This window comes from Galeopterus variegatus, unplaced genomic scaffold (genome assembly GCF_000696425.1).
Source record: "Galeopterus variegatus unplaced genomic scaffold, G_variegatus-3.0.2 Scaffold1972, whole genome shotgun sequence".
Classification (NCBI taxonomy): Eukaryota; Metazoa; Chordata; class Mammalia; order Dermoptera; family Cynocephalidae; genus Galeopterus; species Galeopterus variegatus.
In genome coordinates this window covers 7,347-18,402 of record NW_007728083.1, presented here as the reverse complement: position 1 = coordinate 18,402, position 11,056 = coordinate 7,347, and the positions used below count along the sequence as shown (strand labels likewise).

The 11,056-nt window shown below is 35.6% G+C and overlaps 1 protein-coding gene across 1 annotated transcript in view; it reads right to left on the bottom strand.

Annotated features, from left to right (window-relative positions):
• LOC103596281 (phosphorylase b kinase regulatory subunit alpha, skeletal muscle isoform-like) overlaps window positions 1-5,434 on the bottom strand; it is a gene marked incomplete at its 5' end in the record, with an annotated part of 38,561 nt that extends 33,127 nt beyond the window's left edge. The window contains 2 exons of the mRNA XM_008579876.1: window positions 2,670-2,836; window positions 5,356-5,434. Coding sequence (XP_008578098.1) covers window positions 2,670-2,836; window positions 5,356-5,434 — 246 coding nt within the window. The remainder of the gene's footprint in view (window positions 1-2,669; window positions 2,837-5,355) is intronic.
• Between the last annotated feature and the right edge of the window lie 5,622 nt (window positions 5,435-11,056).

Sequence of the window (11,056 nt, the reverse complement as noted above, 5' to 3'; positions counted from 1 at the left end):
GGGGGGGGGGGGGGGGGGGGGGGGGGGGGGGGGGGGGGGGGGAGAAAAAAAATGAACATTTTAGCTCCTTCACAGTCTACTCCAGCAAACAGAATGACACGTTACTGTGCCCACAACACAGCACCATAAGTAGGTTGTTTTTAGCTCATGGGGGAAAAAAAACTTGTGATCATTATGCAACCTCATAGCTTTAAGATTTAGAGACTATGGCCATTTTACCAGGACCCATCCGTTCTTCAACTTTGCTGAGACAATGTTAGAGTTCCTGAAAGCAGTATGAGCTATTCTAGGATGGGTGGAGCAGGCGTTTCATAATCTGTATATGTGTGTGTGTGTGTGCATGTGATGGTAGTGGTGGTGGCAGTGATGGCAGTGGTGGTGGAGGAGCAGAACAGGGCTTTCCAAGTCCCAGTTGTATGAGAAGAATTTTGTGAGAAAGGGTCAGGGAAGGATAAGAATCTTCCACCAAACATTGAGCATAGTTGTAAACAAACAGATTCTACAAATGGCAGCTACATTTACTAATAAAAAAACAACCTCCATGTGGCATTGGTGTAGAAAGGACTATTGGCCACATACTTGTCTTCTTAGTCACATCATTTGTTTATTCACCAAATAGTTATTGGCTAATATGTACTAGGTAGTGTACTAGGTGCCGAGGTTTCAGTGGTGAAGAAGACAGATATGGTCCCTATCCTCTTGGGCTTCCCCTCCCCCATACACCTTCTATAACATTATCTCTGAATACAGATAATGGAAACAAAAAACATACATATACCCTGTGGATGTTTACTATTTCAGATTTTACATGAATATTCATAATGTTTATAGTTGGAAAAACACACTGGATCAATACTGAAGTCTGCTAAGTCAGTCATGCGTCATCTGAGTTTTGGCAATCTTCAACGATCTCTCCAGATATCTTTCTGTGCTCTGATATGACTAATAAGAACTAGCAGAGCTGTAAGAATGAAAGTTATATTCAGTGACATCCTAATGACAAATATTTTAACCTTGAATGCAATCCAGATACTTGAATGGAGGGTTATGAAGAATATGGAGAGAAGCTCTCTACCCACAGAAGGCTGGCAAGCAACAAACACACCCATCGTGAGATCACAGATGAGTAAACCCAGATGTGGGAAAGTGACTCAGAATGCCATAATATCAAATGTAGTAATACATATTATTAAAAAGATGTATTTTAGGGCCAACCCCATGGTGCACTCGGGAGAGTGAGGCGCTGGGAGCGCCGCAGCACTCCCGCGCGGGTTCGGATCCTATATAGGGATGACCAGTGCGCTCACTGGCTGAGCGCGGTGCGGCCGGTCACAAAAAAGACAAAAAAAAAAAAAAAAAAAAAAGATGTATTTTAGAAATTAATACAAGGAAACAAGTACTACAGATGAAAATCACAACTACCCATGGAATAGCAAACAACCTCAGTATATGATCATTCTCGTCTAATTTTCAAAGTATTTTGTGCTGAGATAGACATCATGACTTTGGTTATTATTGATAAAAGTATATAGCCTTGTATTTAATGTACTTTTACAACAAAGAAATTCAAACTATTTTAGATCTTACAAAAACAAATACAGAGTGAATAAAGTGGTACTTAAGTGAGTAAATGCCAAGCCTAAACAAGAAAATAGTCCTTCTGACTGCTAACCTGTTGGTCTATTGTACATGAGATTATGCTTGCTACCTCACTGAGGAAAGCAGATTTATTATTTTTTTCTCCAACACATTGCTCTTAAGATAAAGAAATTGGCTGCCTTAAAATATAGGCTTACAATCAAATACCCAGACAAGGAAAGCAGGCAAATCATGTTTTAGAGAGCTAGAAGGATAATTCTCTTATTGGCCCTTCTCTCTTTGGAATTCAAACAATATAATGCTTGCCCTGCCTAAGTCAGTATTTTAACACTGCAGGGCACTGTTTTGCAGCCAGTTTTAATCCATGTCCCTGAAATGCTTTCTCACTATATCATCTTTGTATTCTCAGCAGCCAATTAGATTTTGTTTTTGTTGTGCTTTTATTTGCCTAGTTTGTAATATAAAAGCAATAGGCATACTGAAAAGCCTTTTCAAATGACACAGATCTCCCCAGATATTCTGATATGCCCCTCGAATATTATATAAAAAGCACTCTAATTAAATTTCAAATTTTTATGCTTTTTAATGTCAAAAAGCAGTATCATATGCGTATAATTTTCCAATTACATATTTGACTAAATATCTCACTCACCACTGCTTCTTCCCCCCTCCCCCCCTTTTTTTCTGGCGGCTGGCCAGTATGGGGATCCAAACCCTTGACCTTGGAGTGATCAGTACCATGCTCTAACCAACTGAGCTAATCAGCCAGCCCTCTTCCCACTGCAATATCACCAGCCACTTCCAATGTCCAGGAGGAAAATCTTCCCTAACCTTATTTAGGGACAGTCCAACTCCACACTCCATGATCACCACTGGGATGTTAGATCAGAAACCAAAGGTAAGTAGAGAGATAAAAAGTGAAGCCAAACAAAAGTAGAAATCTAGGCATATTAAAAAGGAGTGAGGATGGAACTCTGAGACTGCTGGCAGCATGAATTTATTAAGGACAATGATAAACAAAATTTTGTATTCCTGTTCAGCCAGGCCAGTGCTTTATGAAGCCTCCTTACCATTACTGGTTGAATCATAGCCATTCATCCAGTCGCCTGATTCCAGCTCATCATAGTTGTCATCATAATCTTCACTGTACAGCTTACCCTCAGGTCCAGGGTCCATGAAGCTCAAGTGTGTGCAGCAAGATGTTGTTAAAAACTCTGACAATTTGCCTGTTTGAATCCTGATAATTAGAGGGTATATAGAAACAGAAAATCAGGGGAGATCATTTTTAAAGTAACACAATCTTAGTGACAAAATGATACCTAGCATGTTTTGTTGGGGGATTACTAATGTTCAGACATTAGTATAAATTTTATAAAAGTGAAATTTTACAGCACTCCTAAGCATAGTGTACAGCTTAAGTGCTTAGGGGACTGTGTTAATAAAGGCTAGTTATGGGTTCACAGTCCACCAGTTGATCAGTTTTGCTCTCTTCCACTGCCATATACTATGTTGCTAACTAGCTATGCCAAACATCTGGTAAAGATTTACATTGGCTACTAGAGAAGCCAGAGAGAATGAAGCTAAAACATCACAAATCCATCACATCATTACAAAAATAGCCGAAAAAGACCATTTTGAACATGAAAGATAGTACTTAAAATTTTTATAAATTATAGTAGATAGTAAGCCATATCCTCCCCTCTTGTAAAGCCCATTACAGCATCCAAAATAAAAGTCAGTAGTACCAATTTTCTAAAGAAGCTAACTTGAAGAGGCTACCAATAGCCAGAACTTGTATAATTTGAACATTGAAATAAATAATGAGAGGAATGAATCATGATATATTAAATAAAATAAGAATTGATGAATCTATGCTGATACTAAACTACAAAATAAAAAACGGGAAGGAAAAGCTCTCTCTCTCTCTCTTTTTTTTACATAAGAATTCCAACTAAGAAATGTACACAGAATGGTAGAAACACAGAAATGCCATTTTACAACTCCATTAGTACTAACTGTTTCATATAGGAATCAATGGAAGCTAACACCATTTGGTTGAAGACAACTGGGGAAAGGATATGAAGAAATCTGGCAGAAACCGCATTAATCAAGTAGTCAAGGTTAAAATCACCAAATAATGTGACAAACCAATCTCCTGTGCCTCCTGATTTGATGCACCGAGGAGGACTGTAGTGAATTCTTATGATTTTATGTTGCCTTGACATCCATTTTAAATATGTTTAACTTTATCATACCAGAAGCAGGGCTCAGTTACCCTTCACACAATTTCCGGTTCTACACCTTCCCCAGTTCCTGAATGTGGTAGATCCAGATATCTGCCTTTTACAACTTCCTCCTGGTGACCACCTCCCTGTAGGACAGTTAGATCCAACCTACCTGACTGGCCCCACTCATCCCCACACCCTGCACAGACTGTGCATATATGCACAGCCACCACCTTTCAGTCACAGTGTGACCTCCTGGAACTCATGCCTGCTTGCTTTAAACCCACCAATTAAAACTCTCTGCAGAAAACCTATTTGGATAATGCCCTGGACCCAATAAAAATGTTGGCCCATGGGTTTCTCTCTCTCCATGCACTCTCTGACCTCCACGTGTGTGGTCTGCAGGCATGCCATGTAACCCCCCAGGACCTGTAAATAATAAAATCTTTATTTTCATCTTGTGTCTCTCCTAATAGTTAAAGGGGTATTCTCCATCTTAAAAATACTATATTAAAACAAGAACCCAACATCAGACAGGCAGTATTCCTGCCAAAAATATATAGTCTGAATCTAATCATGAGAAAACAACTAGACAAATCCAAATTGAGAGATATTCTGCAAAATAACTTAACTGCATTCTTCAAAAATGTAATGAAAACTGTCATGAAAGATTAAAAAAAATCTGGGGAACTGTTCTAGATTAAAAGACACCAAATATATATAACAACTAAATGCTAATGTGTGATTTTTGGTTTTTGTCTTGGACTGGGAAAAAAAGCTATGGAAAAATATTATTGGGACAATTGGGTAATTTTGAATATGGACTCTATATCAGATATCAGATCATGTATCAATATTAAATTTCCTAAGTGTGATAATTATATTATAGATATATATGAGAATTCCCTTGTTTTTAGATGATAGAAACTGAAGTATTTAGGGTTGCAGAGTTATGATGTCCATGGCTAACTCTCTTAGTGTGTGCATGTATATGTATATTATATACAGTATGTGTGTGTGTGTATATACATATGGATGTGTGAGGGAGGGGTTAGGTAGGAAGAGAGGGAGGAAAGAAAGAAGGGACAGAAGGGGGAGAGAGAGAATACACATTGGGACAATATGTTAACAACAGGTGAATTTTGAGAAAGAGTATATGAGTGTTCAGTACTATTGCTGAAATTACTGTAAGCTTGAAAATTTTCAAAGTAAAAACCTAAGGAAAAAAGAAAAGAAAAGCAGCCAGAATCAAATAATTTAGTAGCTTTTTTTTTAAAAAGAATAAATTTTCTGGTCTTCTGAGACCTAGGCAAAGAACAGGGTAGAAAAAACTTCCAACCTTCCTCTATAACATTAAATTCTTTTACTCAATCTATCAAACACCAGCTCCTCTGAGTAGGATGGGATTATGTTGTTGAAGATACAGAGAAAGGCATCACAACTAACATCACAACTAACATCTGCTATCACTAACATACCCAGCTCCCAAATTTCATTTAATTTCACAACAGAGTGTGTACAGGTCACTTACCTTGCCCCACCAAAATAGCCATCCTGCATTTTTTGAAGTGCTGCCAGGATGCTTGAATTCAAGCTGGTTCCATCTTCATCTTGAAATGAAGAGAATTTTAAAACAAACTTTGTGGTTTTAACTTTGAAGTAGGGGGAAATTTTTCAATAATTTCCAACCAACATTCTGATGGTGATGGCACAAATGAGACACTCCTCATTAACTACCCTGTACTTGAACGATTCATCTGAGAACCAACACCACTGCAGAATGGGCAAATGGCAAGGGATGATGACCAGTAGCAGAATTCCTCAAAGGCATTTTCTTATCTGTCATAAGTACTTAGCACAGTACTTGATGGCAGAACTCTTAATGACCACTGAATGCTGACAGTAATAACAACGGCACCTATATTGAATGTTATGTGCCAAGCACCGTGCTAGGCATTTTATATACATTATCTCATATAATGGGCCTTGATTTATATGTGTATATAGGCATCAGAAATACCTAGAAGGCTAACAAAAATCTGATTTTATGTGAAAAGGATCATACTACACATGCTCTTATGTGATCCACTTTTTCTAGCTTATCCTTTGTAATAGCTAAAAATGATTCAACAGCAGACATTTAGACTGTCCTTATAATCAACACTGTAATGAAGATCATCATACCTACATATTTATCTAATTATTCTATTATTTCCTTAGGCTAAATTCTTACAAGTAGAACTGTTAGGACAAAGGGAACACTTACTAAAAAAACTTATAGAGAGTTCCAAATTACCCACTAAAAATTGTGCCAATTACATTTCTACCAACATTATACAAAGCAACTGTTTTCCCATACTTTTTAAAACTATAGTTATTTTTATTTATTATTATTTTTATTTTAATTTATTTATATACAATATAATTGATTTTTGTGTCCCTTTACCAATTCCTCCTTTTCTTCCCTCCCTCTCCCCCCATCCCCCATCAACATCATATTTGTTCACTTGTCTTAACAAAATCAAGGAATTATTGTGATTGTTGTGTCTTCTTTCCCCACCCACCCCCGTTCACTTATTTACTTATTTATTTTTATTAGCTCCCACAAATAAGTGAGAACATGTGGTATTTCTCTTTCTATGCCTGGCTTATTTAACTTAATATAATTTTCTCTAAGTCCATCCATGTTGCTGCAAGTGGTAGTATTTCATTTTTTTTGTTATAGCAGAGAAGTATTCCATTGTGTAGATATACCACATTTTCCTTATCCACTCATCTGATAGATGGGCATTTAAGCTGGTTCCAACTCTTGGCTCTTGTAAATAGTGCTGCAATAAACATGTATTTTCCCACATTTTTAACAACAATGGACATTAATCTTTTAAATCTTTGTTAATCTGATAGGCAAAACAAGAAGACATTGCTTTAATTTTATGGCCAGTAAGATTATGTTTTCATGTATCCATTGGCCATATGTATTTCTTTTATAAATTGCCTGTTCATGTCCCTTTCCCATTTTTCCATTAAGTAGTTTATCTTTTTTTCCAACTGACTTTCATGAGCAATTTATGTTTTGTGACTATTACCCTTTTCTCTATCATATGTTTGGAAAATACTTTATCTAGTTTATTATTTGTCTTTCAACCTCATCCATGATGCTTTTTATAAAAAAATATTTAAAGTTTCATGTTTTAAAATCTGTTAATTTTTTTGGTGTGTCTTGCAAAGATAGCTTTCTTCAGCCTAAGATCACAAAAACATTCTCCCATATTTATTTTTGCACAAAAAGTAAAGTAGCAAGCCTAAATAAATTATTTTCCCAAATGTATTTATTTACATTCTTTTACCTCTAATTGGAATGCTATCTTTATCATTATTTTAATTATGATGAATCTTTCATTTTCTTTTTTAAAAATTTGGTTATTCTGGTGCATTTTCTCTTCCATATGATATCTAGATTCAGCTTGTCCATAAAATTTTATGTATTTATTTTTATTTAGAATTGCGCTGAATTGAGAGATTCATATAATGAGAATGAATGCCCTCTCAATATTAACTATTTTCATCCAGGAACATATGTCTCTGTAGTAATTAAATCCCCTTTTATGCTCTTCAATAGTTTCATAATTTTTCTGATATAGTTTTATGAATGTTTCTTATTAATCTTATACTTATATTATTTACTTTTCTAGAAAATTTGTCAATCTTATATAGATTTACAAAATGTACTTGGTATTATCTTCTCATTTTTAAAGTCTCCTCCATTTCTATTGTTATATCTCCTTTCTCATTCTTAATGAGGTCTTTTCTTTACTCTGAAGTCTACTTTATCAGCTATTAATGTAGTCACTTCTGTTTCTTTAAAATTAATGTTTACACGATATATCTTTTCCTTCCTTTGCATTTCAGTCTACCTATATTCTTATATTTAAAGTGAATTTCATTATGACAGCATATAGGTGGATCATTTTTTTAATCCACTCTGCCAATCTCTGTCTTTTAATTAGTGTATTTAAACTACTTACATTTAATGTAATTATTGATATGTTAGGGTTAACTTATTGTTTTCTGTTTATTATCTCTGTTCTTCATTTCTCTATCTTATTCCTGTCTCCTTATGGCTTAATTTTACATTTTTTAGAATTCCATTTTGATTTATCTATAGTGTTTTTGACTTTATCACCTTGTATAGATACCTTAGTGATTACTTTAGGTACTACATTATACATGCAAACATACATGATACATACATTACTGTCTAGTAGTGTCAACACTATGCCAGTTAAAATTATGTATAGAAACTTTACCTCCCTTCAAGTCCCTTACCGTCCCCCATTTATAATTGTCTTAAATATTTTCTCTACATAATTTGAGAACCATATCAAACAAAGTTATAATTTTTGGTTCAAGTCATCAAACGTGATTTAGAAAACCGAAGTGGGGAAAGTCTATTGTATTTACCATAGTTTTACTCTTTCCATTTTTTCTTTTTTCTTTCTTGATGTTTCAAGATTCCATCTTTCTGTTTCAAGAACTTCCTTTAAGCCATTTTTTTTTTTTTAGGGCAGATCTCCTGCAGATAATTCACTTAGTTCTCCTACATCTGAGAATGGTTTTTTTCCTTTTATTCTTGAAATACATTTTTGATGGATACAGAATTTTTGTTTTACACTTCTTTTCTTTCAGTACTTGAAAAATGTTGTGCTACTTCCCTCTGGTCTCCATGGTGTCTGATGAGAAATTTGCTGTCAGTCTAATTGTTTTTCCCTTGTAGATAAGATATTGTTTCTCTCACTGCTTTCAAGATTTTTCTTCTTTAAGTTTCAGGAGTTTGATTATTATGTGTTTTTGCATGGATTTCTTTGGGTTTATCCTGTTTGTTGATTTCTCAGCTTTATGAATCCGTAGGTTTACATTTTTTGCCAGTTTTTCAGCCATTATTAGTTGGCATACTTTTCAAGCCCATATTCTTTCCCCTCTCCTATCCTTTTCTTATCACATAAATGTTAGATCTTTTGTTATTAGTCCCAGAGGTCTCTGAGGCTCTGTTCATATTATTTTTGGTTTACTTTTTACTGTGTTGGTCAGAATGGGTAATTTCTATAGTTGTATCTTTAAGTTCACTCTGTTGTCTCCATTCTGCTGGTTAGCCTATCTAGTTTGTTTTTCATTTCACTTATTGTATTTTTCACTTCTAAAACTTCAGTTTGGCTCTTTATATCTTCAGTTCCTTTCTGAAGACGTTTTACTTCATCATTTCTTTCAAGCGTGGTTGTAATTGTATGTTGAAGTATTTTTATGGTAACTGCCTTAAAATCTTTCTTAGATAATTCCAACATCTGTGTCATCATGGTATTGGTATCTGTTGATCATATTTTCTCATTGAAGTTGAGATTTTCTTAGACCTTGGTATGAGTGATTTTCTATTGCATTCTAGAAATTTTGGGTACCATGTTATGAGACTCTGGTTCCTATTTTCTAATTCATCAGGTCTCCTCTGGCACTGCCTTGTCATTGCTGGGTGGGTGTGGAAGTCCAGGGGTCCCCAGTGGGCCTCCACTGACACAACACTGCTTGTGGTGGTGAGGGATTCCTCTGCTGTTGGGCAAGGATGGAAATCTAAGCTCCTCACTAGGCCTTCTCTGACACTACCCCTAAGAGGGGGAGGGGCACCTCTTCACAACTATGTGAGGGTAGAAGTCTAGGGTACCAACTCAGCCTCTGCTGACAGGGATGGGAATGGAACTAAAGTTCTTTTATGTGGTATTTGGCTGGAGTAGAACTGTTACTGTCTAAAAGTTTTCTGTCTAGCTAGGTCCTCCTCTCCTGTTTCATTGGCTAGACAGAACAGATTTTTCGTGGGTCTTTTTTGGTCTGTTGGTATGTTTTTTTTGCCTGTTTGTGTTTATGGGATGTCAGCTTCTCCAGCATCCAGTCCAGGATATATGAGGCAGAAGGAAAATTGGGGAAATTCACTTCTGTGTCATTCCTCAGGTCCTAGCCAGTCTGTCTTCTTTTTCCCAACTTTTGGAGTCTTTTTATGCTTATTTTATATATAATGTGTAGGAGTTTTAGCTGTACTTAGCAGGTGGAATAGGGAGAAGTGAGTCTACCCTATCTGGTTTCAAAACTAGAACTCTTTCTCTTTTTTTTAAAGTAAAAGTATTTAAGAATATGAAACTTTCTAAATATGACTTTAACCAAATATAATAAGTTCTGATAATTTAGTGGCATCATTCTTCATTTCTACAAAGACTCAAAAGAGTGAGTAAAACCATATTAATTTGGGGACTGTCTATAATTACAATTTGGATTTCCTCTTTAATAATTATTTGGAAAAAACTGAATTCCTTCATAGTCAGATTCTTTTTACTATTCGTGTGTTAATTAGTTTTACATCACATATCTGGTAATATCATCTGTATGATTTTGACTTTTCATTTCTAAAAAATTTTTCTCAGTTTTATCAATATACACTGTAGTTGATTTTCATGTCCCTTTACAATTCCTCCTTTCCCCCCTCCTTCTCCCCTCTATCCCACATCAATGTCATATCTGTTAACTTGTCTCAACAAGTTCAAGGAATTGTTGTGTCTTCTTCCCCCCCATTTATTTGTTTGTGTATTTATTTATTTATTTATTTATTTTTAGCTCCCACAAATAAGTGAGAACACACAGTATTTCTCTTTCTGTGCCTGGCTTATTTGACTTAATATAATTTTCTCTAAGTCCATCCATATTGCTGCAAATGGTAGTATTTCATTTTTAAATTTTATTTATTTAATTAATTTATTTATTTCGAATATTCATGAGACACAAAGCTGATTGTCCCCCCTCCTGCTCATGATGTGGGGTCCAGATTCTTATTAGGGACATATCCATTACCAGAAATTGCTTTTGTACCCTTTGTCCCCTTCAAATTATCCCCCAACCTCCCTCCCCCTCCCCTTCTCCCCTCAACTTCAATTCGTAGCCCTAGGAATGTTCCCTCCCTCTGTTGGATCATGGGACTACTGTGGTCTTTCTTTCCTGCCTTCCTTTCTCTCTTAGCTCCCACATATAAGTGAGCACGTGAGGTATTTACCCCTCTGTGCTTTGCTTGTTTCACTCAACATAAGTTTCTCCAGGTTCATCCATGTGGCAAATGGGATTATTTCATTCTTTTTTATGGCAGAGTAGTATTCCATAGTGTATATATACCACAGTTTCCTTATCCAATCATCCATCAATGG